This window comes from Helianthus annuus, chromosome 6 (genome assembly GCF_002127325.2).
Source record: "Helianthus annuus cultivar XRQ/B chromosome 6, HanXRQr2.0-SUNRISE, whole genome shotgun sequence".
Lineage (NCBI taxonomy): Eukaryota > Viridiplantae > Streptophyta > Magnoliopsida > Asterales > Asteraceae > Helianthus > Helianthus annuus.
The window spans coordinates 36,982,428-37,007,104 of NC_035438.2; the positions used below are offsets into that span (position 1 = coordinate 36,982,428).

At 33.5% G+C, this 24,677-nt stretch overlaps 1 protein-coding gene across 1 annotated transcript; it reads left to right on the forward strand.

The window, feature by feature from the left end:
* The first annotated feature begins 17,359 nt into the window (after window positions 1-17,359).
* On the forward strand, window positions 17,360-18,320 carry LOC110867102. Its single transcript, XM_022116239.1, has 2 exons — window positions 17,360-17,694; window positions 17,795-18,320. Exons 1-2 carry the CDS (start codon window positions 17,360-17,362, stop codon window positions 18,318-18,320), a joined length of 861 nt encoding a protein of 286 aa, XP_021971931.1.
* Window positions 18,321-24,677: the final 6,357 nt, after the last annotated feature.

The window sequence follows — 24,677 nt, forward strand, 5'->3', positions numbered from 1 at the left end:
CGGAGGTGAACTAATGACCCAGTCTGGCCCAGTACTAGATAGGAGTACGTGGGAAGGGCAGTCGTGTATTTCAGGAGCCGTCATTGTTCGGAATTGAGATATTAACAATATTACTTGCATTGGTTATTGAACTGTTTTACATTCAACTGGTAACAAACGTTTTCTTAAACTGTGGACTCGCCAGCTTTGTCTGATACACTTGTTACATGCTCGCAGGTTATAGGTATGTGTGGATGTGGAACTTGCCGTCTGGGAAGCTGGAGTGGTCATGGGTCAAGATACAAGGAAAATACGAGACGAGTCTAATGGATATTATACATATGGTTTATGAAACACTTAACTAATGATTTATGCTTCCGCTGAATACAATGATTTGAAATTACTGTTTGTAACACTTTATATTAATGAATGAACGTTTTATCTAAAATGTTGGATGAGTTCAATGTGATTGGTGGCTAGATCATGATACGTCACACGCCTCGCAGGGGTTTCCGCTTGGGGTATTTTTGGGGGGTGTGACAACCGGACTACTCCGTCGGTCTCCCTCTCTCTCTCTTTCTCTTTCTCTTTCTACTCTCTCTCTCTCTCTTTCCTGCTTGAAACATCAACCGGCACCACCGCCACTGCAACGGCAGTTGTCATCGTCGGGTAATCACCAGGGGGAGGAGGAAGGAAGAGGGGTGTCTGTCTGGCTTGAAGAGAGGTTAGGGGTAAATGGTGGTCTGCATTTAGTTTAGAAAGATGTTAGGGATGAATGATTTTAAGAGAGAGGAGAGTTTTCAAATTTATGAGAAAGAGATGAGATATGACAAAAAGTCTGGTGACTTTAAATGCAAGAGAGAGAGAGAGAGAGATTTGACATTTAGAGTAAATGACTAAAATACCCCTTATTCTGATTGGTTGAGAGTGGTTCTTGCGGTTCTTACAACTGGGGATGGTTTCTATTTTAGCGGCTCCCTATATATATAGGGGACCGCTAAAATGAAAACCACCCACAATTGCGAGAACCACTCTCCACCATTCAGATAATGACAACCTAAAGGGTAATATAATCATTTAATTAAAACCATCAAATCATCTATCTCTCCTCATTAAAGTCTATTTTTTTAAATCTTTTCAATTTCACTCTCTTCACAATTCTCTCTCCTCTTTTTGTTATTTTGTAAAAAAGTTTTTGAAAAAAAAAATTGTAAAAAAGTTTTTGTAAAAAAAAGTTTAAAATCGTAAAAAAAAAAGATTTGGTAAAAAATGTAAAAAAGTTTAAAATGTGTGTGTAAAAAATGTTAAAACCGTAAAAAAGTTTTCGTATAAATTTTTGTCTTTTGTAAAAAAAGTTTTTATGAAAAAAAGTTTTTTGGTAAAAAAGTTTATGTAAAAAAAAGTTTAAAACCGTAAAAAAACGTTTTCGTAAAAAAACGTAAAAAATTTTAAAAAATGTGTGTGTAAAAAAAAGGTTAAAACTGTAAAAAAATAATTGTATAAATTTTTGTTCTTTGATAAAAAGTTTTTGTAAAAAAGTTTTTTTTTGTAAAAAGAAAGTTTAAAACCGTAAAAAAAGTTTTGGTAAAAAAAAGTTTAAAACCGTAAAAAAAAGTTTAAAAACGTGTGTGTAAAAAAGAGGTGCGTAAATACGGGGCGTAAAATGGCGCGTAAAAAAACAGCACGTAAAAAAGGGGTGTAAAAATGGCGCGTAAAAACGGGGCGTAAAAAAGGGCTCGTAAAAAAACCGGGTGATAAAATGACGCGTAAATACGGGGCCGGAATACGGGGGCGTAAAACGACGCGTAAAAACGGGGCATAAAAGACGGCGCGTAAAAACGGGCGTAAAAAACGGTGCGTAAAACCGGGCGTAAAAACGGCGCGTAAAAACGGGGCGTAAAAAACAGCGCGTAAAAAAACCGGCTTGTAAAAACATTTTTTGTAAAAAATCATGGCAAATATTGTTTTTTTGTAAAAAAATTAGATTTTAAAATGTTTTTTAATTAAAAAATTGGATTTTAATAAAAAACAGTTAATTTAATAAGACAAAAAAGTAATAAAAAACAGTATATACATTAAGACAAAAAGTCAAATTTACTAAACTGCCCTTTTGGCATTAAATTATTAAAAACATAATAAGATAAAAAGAATTTAATTTTTTTATAACTTTTAATCTCATCCATCCATCTTCAAAGATCATTGGTTGGAAAGTGGTTCTCGTGGTTCTCTTAACTGGGGTGGTTTTCATTTTAGCGGCCCCCTATATATATATATATGGGGAAGGTTCATTTGAGAAATAAATCAAATTGAGAACAAAAAGAACAAATGGTACAATTGTAGAATATTAAATAGTTTTTCTCTCATCTTATTTATTTTTATCTTTGACTAATTAATTAGTCATTAAGACTATCATCCTCTACACTAAATTTTTTGCCTACACATATCAAAATTTATCCTACACATTTTGAAATTCATCATACACAACTCGTAATTCATCATACACACGTCGTAATTTATCCTACACTTTAAATTGTTTTTTTTTTCTTCTTTGAAAAAATATACTTTTTTGAAAATAAATTACAAATTTAATGTAGTTAGCTACTAACAAGGAGGGAAAAGATCAAATAGGAAGTATAGTTTGGGTAGTAAGGGTATGAAGCAATAATGGAAGGACACGTGGTAAATAACAAAAATCACAAGGAAGGGCATTTTAGTCCAAACAATCTCAAATTCACCCATATCTAAAAAAAACTCATTTCATTTCTCTTCAACTCAACCTTACACCACCACCACCACCACTCTAGCACACTATTTATCACCACCGTCACCACCACCACAACCACCATTATCATAACCACGACGACATCCGCCGCCACCCAACCACCACCACCAACACCGATCTCGCAACCACCTCTTATCTACACTCTTACTCAAACCCGACTTCCACAATCCGATTAGCAACCATCACCTCCGGCTCCAACGACGATCCTCTCTGCAAGTGGCTCTACGACACATTCATCTCTGATCCTGACCTCTGTCTCCTTATTCTCTTGTTCTTCCGCTACTCAAAAGTATTACATTTGCAGATTTTACGTTTTACATTTGCGTTATAGAAGATGATGTTTTTGTGTCTTATAAGTGATGTTTTTATGTTCTCTCGTTCATCCCCAACTCAAAATAATATATTGCATTTTACAATTACTCAAAACAATGGATTGCGTTTTACAATATTAGGAAATGATTATTATATTGGTGTTTTACATGATGTGTGTAAAATTATTTGGTGTTTTAAGATTAAAAGGTTTTTGTCTTTTAAAACTAATCTGCAGCACTTCAAAATAATATATTGCGTTTTACGATATCAGGCAATACTTACCATATTTGTGTTTTACAAGGTGTGCAGAATTATTTGATGTTTTAAAAATAATGGTTTTTGTCTTTTATGAACTTGTAGCAATAGATGAAAATTAATTCCAATTGTGTTTTACGTTAATTTTGTTTTGTTTTGTTTTAGAAGGAAATTGTGATTTTTAGTTTATGAAAGAGTTAATTACATAGTTAGTTCTTATGGTTTGCACAAAATAACATACTTAGGTACTAATAGTTTAAAATCACATTCTAGGGTGTTAACTTTTCATTTTGTAACGTTTGGAGGTATTAACGTTATTTATAGGTTTAAAATCACATTCTATTAGTAGCTAAGTATGTTATTTTGTGCAAACCACGGGGACTAACAATGTTAATACCCTAGAAGTTAATACCTCCAAATGTTACAAAATGAAAAATTAATACCTTAGAAAGTGATTTTAAACTATTAGTACCTAAATATGTTATTTTGTGCAAACCACAGGGACTAACTATGTAATTAACTCTTTATGAAATAAAGAAGTTGAAAAGCAGGCATAGTTGACTTCCTTGTGAGTTGCGGCTCCTTTTGGAAATCGATAAACAATTAATTGCTTTTATGTTTTTCAATAACTTCTATAAGCTTTTGTACAGTATTGTATTTTTTTTTATAAAACACAACTGAACTATAAATTGTGTTTTGGTTCATTACGTTTTATAACACAATAAAAAACACATTTTTATATGTTTTTAGTCCATTGCATTTTAGAAAAAAAAAAACACTTTCTTTGGTGTTTTTTATCTATTACGTTTTAGGAAAAACACATTTTTATGTGTTTTTTGGTCCATTGTGTTTTAGAAAAAAACACTTTCTTTTGTGTTTTTAGTCCATTACGTTTTAGAAAAAAATCATTCTTTTGTGTTTTTCAGCTGTTGCGTTTTAGAAATAAGACATTTCTTTATGTTTTCTAGTCATTGCTTTTTAGAAATAAGACATTTCTTTGTGTTTTTTTATTTTGTCCATTGCGTTTTAGAAAAAAAATTATTTTTTATGGTTTTTGTCCATTGTGTTTTACGCAACTGGGTTTTCGATTTTTTTTTGTTTTCTTGAAAATAGAGCAATAGTATACTCGTTTTAAAGATAAAAAACGCTCGTTTTTAGTGCAATTTTTATAAAAAATAATGTCGTATGAAAGATTTATTAACGTTTAAAAATGAGGGGGGGGGGAGGATTGGAGGAGAGAAACTATTGCATTGGGTTAACTAGAATGCCCCTAAACAAACCAAGCGCCTCTTTTTTTTCTTCAATTTCACTCATTTAATCTTAGCCCTTGATTAATAAAAGATGATCAAGATTATTTCCTACCCTTCCTATCCAAATAAACTTTCTAGTATATCCTAACCCTTAAAAAGGAATACTACCAATTAATGATCTATCTAATTTTACTAATATACTCTTACATTAATATTAAATGCAAAAATTAAACGAAGTAAACTAAAGTATTCTTATTAGTTGAAATTTCTTTTTTTTATTCTTACAAAAAAAATTCTCATTTTAACTCTCCATTATATATATATATATATATATATATATATATATATATATATATATAGGGTAGGGATATGGTAAAAAGTGTCTAAAATGTAAGAAGGGTAAGAAGTGTTTTAAACCATTGGATATTTGATCTAATGGTTGAGATCAATAGGGTATAAAAATGTAAATTGTGTTTTAATTAGAGGGACCTTATGTAAAATTAAAGGGCAGTAGTGTCTTTTTCAATGTTTGAAATATGGTAACCATATCATACACGACCAAAAAACTCCTACATTTACTCCTTTTTCCTTAAATATAGGAATTAATGATTCACCTTAATTGTAGGAGCTCTTTGGTTGCATATTCGTCATACATTATCATAACGAGAACTGTAATCAAATTCATGGCATGGTGTTTTAAAACAACTGGATAAATTGACTATGATTCAAGTCATGGTGTTTTTTCTGGAGACATTGTTCATGGCGTGGTGTTTTAAACATCTATGATTCAAGTCATGGTGTTTTATCTGGAGACATTGTATAAAAATCGTAAACACCATGACTATGATTCAAGTCATGGTGTTTTATCTGGAGACATTGTTCATGGCGTGGTGTTTTAAACATCTATGATTCAAGTCATGGTGTTTTATCTGGAAACATTGTTCATGGTGTGGTGTTTTAAACATCTATGATTCAAGGCATGGTGTTTTATCAATAAAAAACATTCCCAGATTTTAAAACACCATGACTATGATTCAAGTCATGGTGTTTTATTTGGAGACATTGTTCATTGCGTGGTGTTTTAAAAATCTATGATTCAAGTCATGATGTTTTATCAATAAAAAGCATTCCGAGAATTTAAAGCACCATGATGAACCCATATTAGATCTTGCAAAATGGACGACATACTTGATATCAGTATATGCAGATTTAGTGGCCATGGTCTACATTTTAAGAACAAAAAATAGTAATACGTTTGTTGGCAATCTAAGTCTCACTTTTACTTCATTTTGTGGCCACCATCATAAATGTATAACTGATATTTTATGGCATGCGTAGGTGAAAATGGAATTGAAATATTGAATCTTGCAAAAAAATAGGACGACAGTTTTTTTTTTTTTCCAGTTATCTTAAAACTCAATTAATTGATAAGAAAGGTAAATTACTAATATACCCTTTTTAATTAATTAAGATAGAGGACACTTGTCATCACCAAATTATTTCTCACACTTCTTACAAAAGTATGACTTTGTACAGGATCCTTTACCTATATATATATATAGTGGAGGGTTCAAATGAGAAGAAATTCTTTGTAAGAATAAAAAAGAAGAAATTTCAACCAATAGAAATGATTCATTAGACTTCATTTAATATTTGTACTTAATGTAACTATAAGGGTATATTAGTAAATTTACATACATCATTAATTGGTAGTTTCATCTTTAATATCTAAATATATTAAATTTGTAACTTATTTTTAAGATATATATTTTTCACAAAAAATAAAAATGAAAATTCATTTATAGTGTAGGATAAATACGAGGCGTGTAGGATAGATTACGAGTTGTGTAGGATAAATTTCAATATGTGTATGATAAATTTCGAAATGTGTATGATAACTTTTGATGTGTGTAGGCAAAAATGTTTAGTTTGGAGGATTATAGTCTTAATGACTAATTAATTAGTCAAACATAATAATAAATGAGATAAGAAAAAAACTATTTAATGTTTTACAATTGTATCCTTTTATTCTTTTTCTTCTCAATAAATTTTTCTTCTCAAATTAACCTTCCCCTATATATATATATATATATATATATATATATATATATATATATATATATATATATATATATATATATATATATATATATATATATATAGGGTAGGGATCAAGAGTGAACCATATTTAAATTGTGAACAAAAACGAACAGATCCTGGCCATTGGATGATGAGATCTTGATTATAGGATTTTAATAGTTTTTTAATTAAAAAAAAGAATAAACTGATACATAGTAACCGTATAAGGGCAAAATTGTAAATTTCAATCCTATCAAAACCACCTCTACATCATAACTTCTACCAACAATGAAAAAGCAGTCATCTTCATCATCTCTCCTCTTATCAGCGATTTCTACAACAAGATAAACATAAAGAAGGATCATTAAAACAAGGTATCATTACATAGTGTAGTATTCATTCAAGGGTTTTGAATGTTCCGTCTATATACACACGAATCTTCGCGTCTCGTAATCTAGGGTTTAGTTCGATCTGTGAAATCAGTCGTTTGGTAGTGTTTTTCTCATGTTTTTTAATATAATGGTGTTATTTGTTCATATGTTTTGGTAAATTAGAGATTTGTGCCAAATGTTTATGAGTTATTCTGCCCTAATGTCCCGAAATACCTTTAATCCAGAAGCTAGGGCTTAGTTTGCTGAGACCATTTAATCGATTAGTTGTGTACTTTTTCAAACTTTATCATATACCATTCAGATATGTTGTATATCTGTCCGGGCTGGTGTATGTGAATGTAGTGTATATCTGTTGTTCTTCTGTCTTTTTTGGGGATTGCGAAATATGTCCAACTTTTAAAGATAGGGATATTTTGTTGTTTATAAAGAAAGTAGTATTTGTGCATTTGGTTTGATTACATAGTGTAAGATACTTATTTTGTATGTAACTACGTCAGTTTAGTAGAGTCTTGTAGTTCAATCTCATTGTTCTGTAAAAACAATTCAATTGAACTAATGTTGTTTAAAAGGGTTTACCCTGTTATGTTAACTATTATGATAATACACATGTGTAAGTTATAAGAGTACACATGTGTATACAACTTGTTGAGACTGTTGTGTACATAGGATATGTGGTTGTGACGAAAAACATGAATTTTGTATTTAGGTTGCACGGTTTTTACAATCAATCGATTTCATTAGTCTAAAAAAAAGGGACTTGAACTGAGCTTGTCAAGAATGGTGTAAAATGGTAGCCTAACTGTTATACGAATACACATGTGTAAGTGATGGGAATACACATGTGTTTTAATACTGAACAGGCTGAAAAGTACATATATGTAGGTAATGTGATACATTTTTTTTTGTTATCATAGAATTGTGTACTTATTTCTCATATAGTTAATGTGTAAACATCTTTGGTTCTAATACTTTATCAGTTGATTGTTTTCCATGGTTTGTTTTAGGTGATTTAAAAAGATCAAAATGAGAACTAGTAAGTGGATTTATTAGTAAAAAATAAATTGCATATCATTAAACGAGCAAGTATTTCATTAAAAGAGGTTGTTAATATAAAAATGTAGGGTGAAAAAGCGAACGGATAGCTAGTAAATGGAAATCAAGATTTATAAACAAAGCAGAAGACCTAATTATATGTTCTGATGATGAAGAAAGTAAAGTTGTTTGGAGCATTGTACTTATGATATGTTATTTATTGGGTTACCTAGTAATAGAAAGGTGTACGTGTGTACTTTGCCATGTGCATCCTCTAACTGACTTCTGTTATCTGCAGCTGACAAGATGAAGAAGGGAGTCATTCGGAAGGTTGACAACGAAAAGTCGACACATACGTTGTCTGATGATGATTAGATATCGTATGCATGTATTTTAATTTTTTTTTTGTTTGTTTCAAACACCAGACTGAGGAGATGCTGACCAAATTAAGTTATGAAGAAAACAAATGATTAGAGATGTTTTCTAGCGCCTTGAGGGTTGTTTTGGAGGAAAAGGAGGAGTTAATGGACCTGAAAGAATACGGGAACCTTATTTTCCCAATTCTTGAACGTGGACGTTATTATTTGGTTTGCTTTGACCTGAAAAGTCTGGCGATAACAGTCATAAATAATATGCATCCTTTTGAAAGTCTAGTTAAAGTCGTTGATGATGACGATTTTTTCTTAAAGTTAACTCTGATGAAATTGGTACGTGACTGTCTTTATTTAATACACAAGTGTACTGCAAGTTTATTTAACCAAGTTGTTTTATGTGCAGAAAGATGTGGTCGTCAAGTACCTGAAGCGTGTTCGTCATCCACGTTATTATGATATTGCAGCTCGTCATCCTTTTCGGTTGGAGATAGGTTGGGCGACGATAGGAAACTATGAAGACTGCGGAATATACACAATGCGACACATGGAAACCTGGATGGGGATCATTGAAGATCGCTGGGAAGTTGGGTTCCCAACCGACATGGCTAAAGCAAAAATGAAGATAGCACAACTTAGGAAGAAGTATGCAGTGAAGTTGATAACATTGGAGGCAAACAAACATCGCGAACGTATTCTAAAAGAAGCCTACCAATATACCGGCGTCAACAAAAAGAAATAGATCAAAAGACTGCTACTGGAATTTATTTTGTGTAGTTTTGTTTTACTGGTGTTGAAACAATATATTTACTTTTATTTGACTGGTTTATCTGAACAGGCTCCTTATTATGCTTTGTTTTGGAGGGTGTTAATCATGTTATGTCGAATTATCGTGTATGGGATAATGTTTACAGTCATCGTAACATCCAGTTTCTGTATATATTTATAAGTTGTACGCTCACGCTGATGTGCATTCCGCATGTTACAAAAATAGTATAGATAATTAGTCTGATTAACTTTGAGCCTTATTTCGCACATATGTCTAACGCGATGTTCATCTTCACTCATTTATATCGAAAAAGGTTATTGCTTAGTAATGGTTGGCTTCTACGCTGCTGCTAGTTGGTTCAACATCTGGACTGCTTTGTCATTTTCGTTGAGTTAATTGGGCTCCACGTAGGATCATGAACTAAAAATTCATCTTCCGTCTTAAATGGTAAAACCCGGCTCTAGTTTGATGATTTTTAGATTCTTCACTCAGCTTTTTTGTTTTCTTACTCCTGACTAAAACGATACAATTAACAATGTATCATCAAAGGCTCACAACAATTAACCCAAGTAATAATAAAAGTAATGCCGACGGTACTTAGTGATACAAGGCATTTAAGTAAACAAATTGATGAGTCTTCACGCCCGGCAAAGTGAACAATATAGAATAATTTTAAGAGCAGATTTTAGAGGTCAAGTTTGTCATTTAAAAATTAATATCTAACAAAGGTAATAGAATGTTAGTTTTCATATTGCGTTAAACTAAAGGAATGCCCATACCTTCTTTTCTTATCGGTTTGGCTTGTTAAACTACGATTACATCAACAAAGAGGTCAAAATTCCTACTGAACAAGTGCTAAAAAGATACCAGTTATTGGTTCAGGCCCCACTTCACACACTCAATCACACACTAAATCTGTCACGTAATATGTATGTAATGTGAAAGTTATTGTTACTGTTGAAAAAGGGTACATAATTCATTAACCAAATAAGGCTTTATATAGCCATACAAGACAACAACGTGGGAATTAAAAAACATAAAAAAAAACTTATTCTAACCTAAAGAATCGGCAGTCCACTACTCCCATGAAGCTCCCACTAAACTTGGTCAATCTTAGACCAAATCAACCAAGTAAACGTGCATTTTATTTTCCCGAACTAACTCGCATGGTCAATTACGACCTATTCAAAATGACACCCGTTAAACTGTGACCCGATAACGTGTTAACCGACCCGTGACCCGTAAACAAACCCGAATAATCCAACAATCACCTCCTTAATCGGTGTTTGTTACGCCTTCACCGCAACACCGAATCACCAGCTCCTCTCGACCATCTAGACTTCTACCGGACACCCGACCTCAACCGCGGTTACGCCCAAAGTCTCCTGATTCAGCCCGATTTAAAATACAACACTTGTAACATCTCACATGGCATCACGCTGGAAACGCTCACTAACATCACGACTTATCACGGATCAACGACCTCTCCCCGGTCACATCCAAAGCCACCCGATTGAACTCCAACGCCATAATGTCACCGTATTTTCTCCATTCTTTACCTTTTTCCGATCACCCTTGTTCAAGAGGCCACTCCACCGACAAAGAAAACAAGCCACCCGCTTCTTCCGTTTTCTCACCTTGCCAAACGAGACGAATCCAAAGCCACCTGCTTTGACGGATCCATTCTGCCCGCTTTTCACGCATTACGCCCGTCTCCTCTTATCACGAACAACCGATCAAGGCAACCGTTCTCACCGTCTACTGTTATCACCGGTTGAATAGCAACTGCGCAAACCCGCAACTAACAACCGATCAGCCCTTTCAACGCCTTTAATCATTACTATTAACAGCCCCGGAAAACAAGTGTTTATCACCGGTCACCCCCGTCGTCTTAACCGGTACGTCTACCACAACAACGGCCTACCGAAAACACCATAACGCCTCCGTCTAACGCTGCACAGTTCCGAACAACCCGTTTTCCTGCTGCGTTTGACCCGCAGCGACGGGCTAGACCCTTTTTTACGCCTGCCCTCCACCGACCGACACACCCGCCGGCGGTGGAGGCTTCCTCCGATCTTCTCAAGCCCTAGGCTCTGATACCAAATATTGGTTCAGGCCCCACTTCACACACTCAATCACACACTAAATCTGTCACGTAATATGTATGTAATGTGAAAGTTATTGTTACTGTTGAAAAAGGGTACATAATTCATTAACCAAATAAGGCTTTATATAGCCATACAAGACAACAACGTGGGAATTAAAAAACATAAAAAAAAAAACTTATTCTAACCTAAAGAATCGGCAGTCCACTACTCCCATGAAGCTCCCACTAAACTTGGTCAATCTTAGACCAAATCAACCAAGTAAACGTGCATTTTATTTTCCCGAACTAACTCGCATGGTCAATTACGACCTATTCAAAATGACACCCGTTAAACTGTGACCCGATAACGTGTTAACCGACCCGTGACCCGTAAACAAACCCGAATAATCCAACACCAGTTTGTTTAAAATTCACAGATGATAAAAAAGATATCAGTTTACTTTGCAGAAGTGTATCAGAACTAAAAGATACCAGTTACTTTGTTGAACAAAACCTGCAACTGCAGATATTGCTGGCAATACAAACAACATGTCCACATATACACCTCTAAAATGATATCCTACTGGGTTCAGAATACACCTATGCAAATATACCATTATAACCTACTGGACTACATGTAAATTTAACCTGTAGCATACATCGCGAGTCAAAATAGGAGACGAGAATATTGTCAATAAACAAAGCATGGATACTGGATAAGAATTTAAAAAACTCAAAATACGTCGGTCGTACATCTGAAAACAAACTACATAAACATGTAATCTAATACATAAACCAGCAGGCTGTTTAGAAAAAATAGGCGAATGTTGTTACGATTTACGGAAACTATTCTTCACTTACAAGATCCTCGGACCCAGATTCTTCGGTTTCTTCATCTTCGTATATCTCGTCTTCTTCGTCGGTTGTCGAGTCGTCCTAAACCGGATCCCCCTTTTTGAGTGGACAGTTCCTCTTATCATGATCCCTAACTCGTTTTTTTTTTTTTTTTTTTTTTTTTTTTTTTTTTTGCAGAAATTGCATTTCCTTCTCGGTTTTTTACTCTTCTTGATTGCTTTCTCTCCCGGACCAACTGTTCATTTATGCTTACCACATCCTTTGTTGCGTATTTTCCGCGGTGCCGTGCTAGAAACCTCAGCTGGTTGTTTATGCGCAATTACATCCTCTATCACAACACCTTTTTTATTGATTGAATGGTCGTATGGTATCTCGCTGAAAAGCTTATCTTTGATAGCTTTTATCTGGTCACTTAACTCTTGTAATTTCTCAATATTGCCATGCACCCTATCTCTACACATGTTCACGTTATCACAAATCTCGTGCCACAACACACCACTCCTACTTTGGTCGTCACATAACCTATTCTCCAGGAAGTGAACACTTGCTGGGATAGCATCTCTACACCATCTCGGATGTATGTATCTAGCTATGAGGAATTAACAAACTGGCTGTAGCATCATGCTGAACGTTGGTATCTGTCATAAGTTGTAAACCTTAAAGATCCTAAAAACTAAAAAAAAACATAATACAGCTATGTATTGACACTCAACGAGTCTGGAAACCAACTTGTATAAACAATAGTTTTAAAATTATACCTTGATGGTGTTCTTCTGCTCGTTCAGAGCTCAGATGAGTTAACAAATTGGCTGGACCGTCGGGCTGCTCGTTCATGTCTGTAATACGAGTACCCTCTGTCAAAAAAATATAATTCTTAAGTACTATAAAAATACACAAAAAATATATAATACAGCTATGTATTACCGCTACAGCGACACTCAATACTAATTTGTATAAACAATTGTTTAAAAATATACATTGATGATGATCTCCTACTGGTTCAGAGCTTTGAGGAATTTCAAAAATGGCGGCAACATTGGGCTGATCGTCCGTCTCTGTCAAAAGGGTATCCTCTATGGTGAATTATAAATCTTAACTGTTAGTTAAACTAACCAATACATAATACAGTTATCTATTAAACTCACAATGACATTGGATACTGAATTGTATAAATGATTGTTTTAAAATTATACCTTGATGATGATCTACTACTCGTTCAGTGCTCTGAGGAACAAACAAATTGGTTGCAACATCAGGTTGATCGTTGGAATCTGTCATAAAATATAAATCTTTGGAATTATAAAACCAAAACCAAACAATACACAGCTATGTAATCTCCTGAACGACACTGGAAGCAAACTTGTATACAAAATTTTTTTAAGATTATACCTTGATGTTGTAATCCTGGTCGTTGAGAGCTCTGATGAATTAGCAAATTCGCTGAAATAACATGCTGATCGTTCATATGTGGCGTGATTACTAAATCTTCAGTGGAACAAATTCGCTTCTCAATTGGTTGTTGATAATTAGAAGAACGAAGTGAATGATGGTTGATGATATGAAGAACGAACCGGAAGATATGGGCGCATATTTTTTTTGGTTGATCGATTGAATTTTGAATTTGTTGGACATGTTGAAGCGTGGGTGGTTTATCTGATAACTGCCATGAGAAATTTAAAAAAGAAAATTATATATAACACTATAAATGTTAAAAGACGATCCTACCCTTATGTTAAGGTTAAGAAGATCTATGGCCAGGATCTGTTCGTTTTATTCATTACTTGGAAAGTGTTCACAAAAGAACCTAAACCTATATATATATATATATATATATATATATATATATATATATATATATATATATATATATATATATATATATATACCGCAAAATATAAAAAAGATAAAGGCATATAAAAGTCAAAGAGTTGACAAATTCCCATCACTACGATACACGTTAATTTCCCAATGATTTAAAATACCTTGCAATACACTTTTGATTTACTTATTTTAGTATGAACACCATCCTTCCAATGCATTTATGATTTATTTATTTTAATATGAACAAATAAGGCAAATCTAATTATATGGGGTAGAATCAAATAAAAAGTTCATTTTGTCTAAGTAGATATAGGAAGATCTTAAACTTTTATCTTTTAAATCAATGTCTAAGATGAAATGTAGGGAAAAAGAATATTGTAAATGTATTTTTAGAAAAGACTAATGATTTAAAATGCCATCTTTGCAATACACATTGATTAATTATAATTTACTTATTTTAATATGAACAATAAGTCAAATCTAATTATTAGGGGTGAGCATATTTTGGTCCGGACCGATAAAAACCAAAAACCGAATCGAAAAAATACCCAAACTGAACCGACCCGATTAAGGTAGGTCCACAGGTAGGTTCCAACAATTTGTATTAGATCGGGTTCGGGTCAGTTCGGTCCAAGAACCGAAGAAAACCTGACATTAAGTATGAACCGATTTCTTGCTACAGTTGTTACATCGGTTGGGATGTGGGCTGAGATTAGGGGCGACTCATTTGATATTTTATCAACTTAACAACCTAATTGATAATATCTAAGGCATAAAACTTGTCCTATTCCATCTTTAATACATCCGAATTAAATGATTCATTAACCATGATTAATTCTTGGCTACTACTTTGCTAAAATCGTCAATTGACGGTTGTGTCGACGACGTACGACACATTCTCTTATCTTCAAGAGTTCTATGTTGGTTATGTGACTAGGTGTGTAACAGATTTTGGTTTAATAAAGAATCTTAAGTTCAATGTTCAATAAAGAATTTGGCTTGCTTAGAAGCGTTCATATAAAAACAGAACTTTTAGGATATTTTCTCAAACCTTGACAGTTGGTTTCTACCCAGTAGAACATGCACCCAAATAACACCTTTTTCCGAACTTAGTGTTTAGCATACTATTCGACCAGGAATACAACCTACCTAAGACTTATACCAATAAGCATATTATACCCTTATACAATTAGTAACTTGGGTTATGTCTTATTTATTTAAAAGTCACATCCTTTAGTATATTTTACTCACACCTTTTCATTTATTTATTATATTATATTATATATTATATATACTAAAAATAACTTAAAACACAATGGTTTGAATCGCACCCCTTCAAAAAGTCATAACCCTCTAAACTAATTTTAACACATCAGATCTCTTATAAAAACTCACACTTATAGATCTTTCACACCCCTTCAAAAAGTCACAACCCTTTAAACTACTTTTTAATATATCATACCCTTTACAAAAAGTCACAACCCTTCGTATTACCCCTTGAGTAAGTCACAACCCTTCAAACTAATTTAAATATATCACAACCGTTACAAAAAGTTTTAGATATATCACATCCTTCAAAAAGTCACAACCCTTTAAACTAATTTTAAACACATCACATCTCTTACAAAAAGTCACACTTATAATTTATAAATCTATCACACCACTTCCCCAAAAGTTACAACCCTTTAAACTATTTTTTAAAACTTTTTAAAAACTGAAAAATTATGATGTTCGGTGAACCAATAGAACGCTATTACTATTATCAACTAAAAACAAATAAAATATTAAGAAAGGTTTTTATCTTTTCTTGGATTTACTATGCTTTTTTTCGTAATACACTTCTGAACCATATTAATGAAAATTATGGTATTTTGTTTTCAAACACCAAAACATTGCGACGGTTCTTCTTAATTAACATGACGACTATTGCCCAATTGTAAACAAATAAAAAAGCAACAACGAGACATCTCGAAACATTACTACGTCGGTTTGAATAACAAAATGAAATATTGCCCAAATGTATAAAAAATCATTCTGCGCACACACCATATTTCATGTACCACCGCCTCGCCGATTCTCTCTACTTTGCCTCGCATCATCATTCATTTCCGTTCATCACCGATTTGCCGACATACGTTTTCACAACATAATGTGAAGTTTCAATTAAGGTGTGTTTTTATTCCTATCGTTTTTATTACTTCGGTTCTTTTATGATTATTTGGTCCTCTGCATTCTTTACATTTTGTATGTGGGTTTTGTTTGATGAGTTTGAAGAATTTGCAGATTCATGTTAAGCTATTTGCATATTAGAAGTTGTATATCACTAATGGTCATTTTGTTTTTGCAAAAACTGAATTTTTTGTTAGGTTTCATGTTGTTCTCTTTCAACAATAAAGAAATTTAATTTCTTTCAATGTTTTACAGGATGATGATCTTTTAGTGACAATCATTTTTGGTAACCAAAACCAAATTATAAATCCATAAAATGATTAAATGTATGCTTTTGTGGGGCATGGTGTGAATTCAGTGGATAAACATATGCCCATTTATCGGTTATCACAAACCAAAGGGAAAATAATGACTTTGGTGGAAACCATAAACTTTTAGTTGTTAACCAATGGACATCTATGGTCATTATCTAAATGAATCTCTTAATTTTCCGGTTTACTAATCAACAATGTGCAATATCAATTCATTGAAGAAACTAACAATGAAAGTTATGCGATTAATTGGTCAACATGTCGAATTATTTACTCACAATCTTTAGTTTTCCATACGACAATATGATAAATGAATTACTACGATACATTGGGTTAAAGTTTTCAGATTTGACAAATAAAATTAGTATTTGATGATATTAATGATAGGGTCAACGGAAAGTTATTCAATTCGGATTAAACATAATAAGCCATTTATAATTAACACCCGCCGCAACGCGCGGATTACGTTAACTCGTTCAAATATAAATAACAAACCTAAGTGATACCCGGAAAAATTTAGATCACGCAATTGTCGAACAGCATGACCATGTCTTATAGGACGCATTGTTAATTGATGATGACGTAGACTTTTGCCCCTACTTATAAGTCATTCGAAAAAGCAATCCCAAACACCTCTTTTGCTTATTCAAGTCTTCAATCACAATCTAAGCATGGTTAGGCGAAAGGAAATAAGTTTAATAGATAAACCAAATTGATATATTAAAATTAACTATTGAAGTCAAACAATCTAACCTTCGGCATAAAGATATTAGACATAAATATTAATTCAGGAGACTAAAAAAGAGGATTTCTCTAGAGTTAACATCGCCAATTTTTGGGGTAAAGGAGACTTTGGTATGGAATTCGTTTGTTCGGTGGGTATGTCAGGAGGAATTATGTGTATTTGGGATACAAGAGTATTCGAAGCAGTGTCTTTTGTTAAAAACATATACTTTTTAATTGTGAATGGTAAGATCAAAGGTAGCGGTCTGGAGCTGAATGTGGCGAATGTTTATGCTCCGGAATCGGTTAACGCTAAGCTTGGTGTGTGGAACGAGTTATCAGCGGCTATTGAGGATTATACGGGTTTGTGGCTGGTAGGGGGGGATTTCAATGCGGTCAGGGACTCCAGCGAAAGGAGGAATTCCAGGCTTAATTTATCATGTACCACGAACTTCAACAATTTTATTTTTAATTCGGGGCTGCTTGAATACGATTTAAAAGGAAGGAGGTTTACTTGCATAAGAGGAAATGGAAAAAAAATTAAGCAAAATCGATAGATTTTTGGTTTGTTCTGATTTTTTTAACCGTTGGCCGGACGCGACTTTCAGGGCTCTATCGGCTTCTTATTCGGATCACGGTCCCATTTTGCTTATTACCAGAGCTAGGAATTTTGGTGCCAAACCCTTTAGAGTTTTTAACTCATGGTTGGGGAAAGAAGGTTACAAAGAAGCCGTCGAAAAGTCTCTAGAGGGAATTAATTTTACTGGGCAGCCAGACTTGATTTTAGCTCAAAAGTTTTCGTTGATTAGGAAGGGGCTCAAGGCTTGGAGAGATGAAGCGAAGAAAAAAGAGGGGGATTTGGCCAATTTGGCGGTTGCTAAAATGGAAGAGTTAGAAAATATAATGGAGACCAGAGGTTTATTAGAAGAAGAAGAGTGGTCGTATCTGGAAAACAAAAAGTTGTTGTTGGAAATTGAAAGAAGGAAGACTATGGATTTGAAGCAGCGTTCTAGGACGAAGTGGGCGTTAGATGGAGACGAAAACTCAAAATTCTTCCATGCTCATGTCAACGCAAGAAAAGCAATTAACGGTATTGTAACGCCTCGTTTTTCGGAGATTTTCGTTTTTTTTTGAAAGTTCATCTTGTAATCCTATTTTCAGAAACTCGTTTCCTTTGTAATCGTACTTCATTTCAAACCATTGTAAATGTGAGACTTCGATCGAAATAAAATTTATTATTTCATACGAATTATACTCCGTTTATTCTTCTTATTACGAGCTTAAACATTTTATATACATTTGATACATACCCGTACCCTTGTAAACACATGTGTAACTTACAACAAATATGCGACTCTAGATATCCGATACGTGCAAACACTTGATACACAATCTATACTTCGTTTTATACAAACTTATTTAATTTCATTAACATATATAAACAATGTGTATTTGCCTAAATAAAATACTTAATCTTATATTATAATACATAATACACCTTACCTTATAATATACCTAATTACTTACATAATGGTTACTTAATTATATGTTATTATTACACAAAATGCCTTATATTATGCTGACATGAAACATTAGGGGCCACAACGTATAAAAAAAAAAAAGGAAAAGATCTAAGGCCTTGCAGCCACACATGATTTCCATTGTTTCATTTTTTTGGGTTATTAACATCTTGAAATATTAATAGAAAACATGAGAGATTTTTAAAACTTGGGCCAACTAATATGCAGCCATTGGACCCTTTTTATTTATTACTGCTTTACCTTCCAACTAATTTTTATTAATTACACTCTTTAATACTAACCCTAATCTCCTCATTTTTTTAACCAACCGCTCACCTTAGTCTTCCCTTCCAAAACTCTCTATCTTCTTCTTTATCTCTACACTTTACTAAACCAAACCCAAAAAAAAAAAAATATATATATATATATATATAATAATACAAACCTACACAGGAGCTTCTCAAACATGGAAGGTTTGATTCCTTCTTTGGTCGCCAAACACAGACCAACTTGCTGTCCATCTTTTCATTCTTACAAAATCATGAAACCAGCTTCACCTTCCAACTTTACCATCGCTGAATATTCGGAACTTATACTCGTATACGCGTCTCCCATTATTGTGCCAAATCATGAACCTGGATGTTCTGGACTAGATACCATCTCGTTATATCTTCATTACGGCGATAACTATCTCACCGGAGACCTACGAACATCAACAGAGTCACCTCCTCCTTTTGTTTCGCGCGGGTTCTCGTCGGAGAATATGAAACCGTTGAAGACATTCTCATCGGAGAATAACTCGTTACGCGTCGGATGTCAGAGTCCCTGTAACTTCGCCGGATGGTCGGAGAAGACGATCGGGATCTTGCGACCCTCTTCTCTTGTTCGGTATTTTTTTTTTCTTTTATCGATTCATTTTACTTCCATATTAACTTCTTCGAATGCAATGAACTGTGTAGAACAAATTATGAAATCAGTGAGTTGTTCGTTGCGTAATCGACTTTGATTGTTTAGTTTTGAGGAAACTAGGATTGGATCATGGAACTTAACTGACTTGGGATTAGGGATGATGAACTAGTTTACTTTAAAAGGATTAAAAACCAGAACATGCAAATAGTTACTTTTTCTATATTTTTTTTTTTATCCAGTAAAGACATAACACGTATATCATATTTCTGGTTTTATAAGCTACTAAACTACTTGGAATAACTTAATCCTTTTCTTTTATTTAATTTAAATCAGTTTATCTATATCTTCAATTATTAATTCATAGTTGATATATATATATATAATTCTTTGAAAGACTTTTAATAGCTATTATACAATTTATAAATCAATTTATAAGAATTATACTGTTAATGCAACTTATATGAATCCAGCAAGAATCATATAGTATAAACAAACAAACAAAAAAAAAACCATATTGATCATTTATGCATATTATTTATCGAATTAATTTAAATAAGTAATTAGTAAATCTTTATCATAAATATTTATACTTTTATTCAGCATTCATCAAAGACCCTAGTATTCCAAATCAGTTATAGAAATCCTAATCCTAGCATTAATCTAGGTCCCTTACCAGTAAAATGTCATCATTTAATTGTAGGGTAATACTTCGGGACCCCTCCCAACATCGTACTTAATTACAACTTGTTTGGTTGCTCTCACCCTACGCATAATCTCTAGACTTCATCAATCCCGCTCGCGGTTTAGCATTACCATACGCAAAACTGTGAGTATACTCGTATTTCCCCCTTTTTACTTTTACCACTTTTGGGGTGTAACATGTTTACCTATTAACTTACACATGAACACTTTGTTAAACACATGAACGTTCCTATAACATGCTTGTATACGTGATGACTTGATACTTTAAACTTGGGTTATTCTTATGTGTTGAACTTATCATTAACTTCGTACGAGCCAAACCTTGACATATGTAGCGCTATAGGATTAACGACCCGCCCGTAAACTTGAGGTTATGTCTTGAGCATATTGCGTTTTCTTGGTTTGATATGTTAGACACATGCCATATTTAAGGTTTATCTTGAATCATATGCTTGCCATGAGGAATTGATCACACTTTTTAACTTATGCTATGTACATACCAAACTTGTATACTCGCCTTTGCTTTTGCATTGAATTGTATTTTTAAACATGTTACAGGTTGATGATGATGAAATGAAAACGGATAGCAAAGATGCCTAAATACTCACTTAGACGTTTAGGTTTAAAGTGTTGTATCAATTTTGTTTATGTTATGTTGAACAATGTTGTTATTTGCTTTTCTTGTAATGTTTTGACATTTATTTTGGAAATGAAATTTGGATTATTAAATTATTGTCACAAATAGCGTTATGATGTCTCGAGCAATCTTCACACTTCGTCTCATCCCGATGTTTCCGCCATTGGTTGGGGTGTGACAGATTGGTATCAGAGCCATAACTATAGGGAATTAGGAAAAGTAGGAATGCTTTAACCTAGTCTATAGTTCTAGAGCCTTATTCGTACGTTTTACTAAGCATATGTGTCACTTATGCGTTAACACTTAACATGCTATACTTATTTTTATTATGTGTTAATACCTGTTTCATCGTCTTATCCTTTATGTGTGTTCTTGACATACTTTTTATGCATTAATATTCGTTTCATCATTTCACTTTTATTGTGATATTCTTGACATGTTATACTTGTTTATTTAATCTTTAATATACATTTTTCCTCACGCGTTTTACTCGACTATTCTAAATCCGACAACACACATATTACGCAAACGAGACGAGTTCACCAAAATAGGCGTGAAACCCACAATTTGGTGAATGACTTTCAATCCTTCTACTTTTCTTTTTACACGGAATTCACCACCAAGTTAGGAGTGAAATCCTCACCTTGATGGAGAAATTCGAATTTCAAATTCTAGTGGACCCTCGTCATAGTGTTGAAATTAAATTTTGACCCGACGAGTACCAACCACACTTAGGATATGAAATCGTCAAGATAGGGGTGAAACCCGCACCTTGTCGACTAGTTCCACTCCTTGATTTTTTTCATAAATCCCGCCAAGTCTCGAAATTTCGATTGATTTGGGACATGTAGTAACCGGAAGGGTAAATACCGTTAACCGACTTGTCGGCAAGAGTATTTTACCTATTAGGCCAAAGCATGCTCCTCAAATTCAAAAGACTTTTCGACCACTTTGGTTAGTCAAAGTTCCGTTTGGAACACTCTAAACTTTGGTCAAACATGTGTTTCTATTATTTATTTATACGATGCAATCTTTCAAACTCGAGTTTACATTCGATTTCTCTTTTCACACACACAACATATTGAACCTTTTCCATACATTTATACGTATGCATGATTTCATATAATTTAAATTCATATTCCTTGTAACAACTAGTGGAGATGTATCATCGAGATTGGAGTGACTTCCTTACCTTGACGATTGACTCCACCCCTCTTCCCTTAAAACGACCTCACCAACGAGTTAGGGGTGATTCCCTTACTTAGGTGACCGTTACCAAAACTTCTCTTTCAAAATATTTTATTATGCAAACCCGATCATGTTTTATACCTAAATCCTTTATCATTATTCAAAATACCTACTTATACCGATTTCAAAATACATTGTTTATCAAACGTACTTCCTATTCTACCATCCATTTTCACTCAAATCATATACACGAGATTCTTAATCATGTCTTTACCGTTTTACTATGCGAATTTCCAAACCTTACGAAATGCTACTTATCAATTTAATCGGTCTAATGAATCTCTTGCCCATGAACTTCACATCTGATTTATTAACTGAAACACGTTCACATTATATCATCATACTAGAGACTTCCACTCTTAATCGAAATCAAACTAACCTTTCTCAATTACTTATAAGACCTCATAGATGTTATATGATCGTTTTACCAAATACTCTTTTCAACATCAATAAATCATTTGTTAAAATTATTTTTAAACAATCACTAAGTTCTCTTACTAAATTCTTTTCTAAGGGTCGACGTTTTCACAAGAACTTTCAAAGTTCAAAATTTCATGTTTTGATGCAAATGAAACAAACCCGTTATTTTCAAAAAAAAAAAAAAAAAAAAGAAAGAAAAAAAAAACCTTCTCTACAACGCTTAACTCGTCATCCAAATTTCAAAACACGTGGGCTAGAAGACTTCATGGGGACCGGCAATTTTCAACATACGTGAACTCCCTTTTTTTTTAAACAAAAGTAGCATTTCAATCATTACAAAAATACATTATGCTTAACCAATTAGTACTTTATATCCTCTTACATACACAACTATATTCTACCCTTCCAACCAAGGTCAACCTAATTTGATTCGATAAACTCAATGTTTCATTTAAACAACTATACATGCTTGTCATCGTACACATTTTGGTCGATACCTCGCGATAACATCATTTATATCATTCGTATTTACGTACTCGACCTTTTGAATGTTTTATACACTTAGATCCGTGATGTCCCAACGAACACTATATACGCAATATTTATTTTTCATACCTACACCTATGTTTATACGTTTTATGCTTGTACTTATACGCATACTACTCATACGTTTTACGTTTCTGCTTGTACACATACTACTTACATGCTTTATGTTTATGCTCATACATACATGCGTATTCATACTTAAACTTATGCTCATACTTTCATCCTTACTCATGATTCATACATTCGTACCTATACGCGAGCGTAACCTGAGGGATTCGCTTGCGTGGGTCCCACACATACTTAAACATGGACTTACTTATATACTATATTCTTGTACGTACACATTCTAAACTTTTTATGTATACCCCGATTCATACACAACTAGTACAAGCTATGCGGATCATGCGACGATCAAAATAATCACGGGTGCACACGGGATTATAGTGATAGGCGTATGAGAACCATAGAGTGTGCTACTGCGTATGGTAATACACGGAACGTAACATGACACCGAAGACGAAACGGACGTAACATGGTCAAAACATGGTGGATACGCCGCTGGTACTTCCTATATATAAGTGTTTTCACCATATTACCAAACTTTCGTAAAACGTGCCATGAGAAATTCAGTGTTTTACAGACCTCTTGAACCTAATACAAGCTTTAAACAACTCACAAACGCATTACGTCCGATTATCCATGACGAGACTTCATCTTTAACATGCAACTTTCATCTATCTAATACCCATATCACTCCTATACTTGCGTTCTCTTGGTGTCAATTGTTCGCCCCATGCTCCTATTTCCTTCATATCATACGAGCCTCGGTCACAATCAAGCTCACTCAAGCATTCGAATCCTAATTTACCTTATTACCTTTAGAACCGATTTTCTAATTTTAGCCATTTCAAATCATTTTTACCTATCCACGTTTACCCCTGCTTATGCCCCAAAACCATTTTATCCCGACAAATCATTTTACAAACTTATTTTCCCAAAAATTTTGTGCCTTTCGAAACATTTCAAGTCTCAAATTTTTACTAGAACTCTTTAAATCTGCCTCTTAAATAAATTTCGGGACGAAATTTCCTAAAGGAGGGGAGACTGTAACGCCTCGTTTTTCGGAGATTTTCGTTTTTTTTGAAAGTTCATCTTGTAATCCTATTTTCAGAAACTCGTTTCCTTTGTAATCGTACTTCATTTCAAACCATTGTAAATGTGAGACTTCGATCGAAATAAAATTTATTATTTCATACGAATTATACTCCGTTTATTCTTCTTATTACGAGCTTAAACATTTTATATACATTTGATACATACCCGTACCCTTGTAAACACATGTGTAACTTACAACAAATATGCGACTCTAGATATCCGATACGTGCAAACACTTGATACACAATCTATACTTCGTTTTATACAAACTTATTTAATTTCATTAACATATATAAACAATGTGTATTTGCCTAAATAAAATACTTAATCTTATATTATAATACATAATACACC

What these genes read in the sequence shown, in the direction of transcription:
- LOC110867102 (XM_022116239.1), top strand. Translation starts at nt 17,360, where the DNA reads ATGTGTATTTGGGATACAAGAGTATTCGAAGCAGTGTCTTTTGTTAAA. An exon ending in TACGATTTAAAAGGAAGGAG is followed by an intron (nt 17,695 to 17,794) that starts GTTTACTTGCAT and finishes CGCGACTTTCAG; the next exon opens with GGCTCTATCGGCTTCTTATT.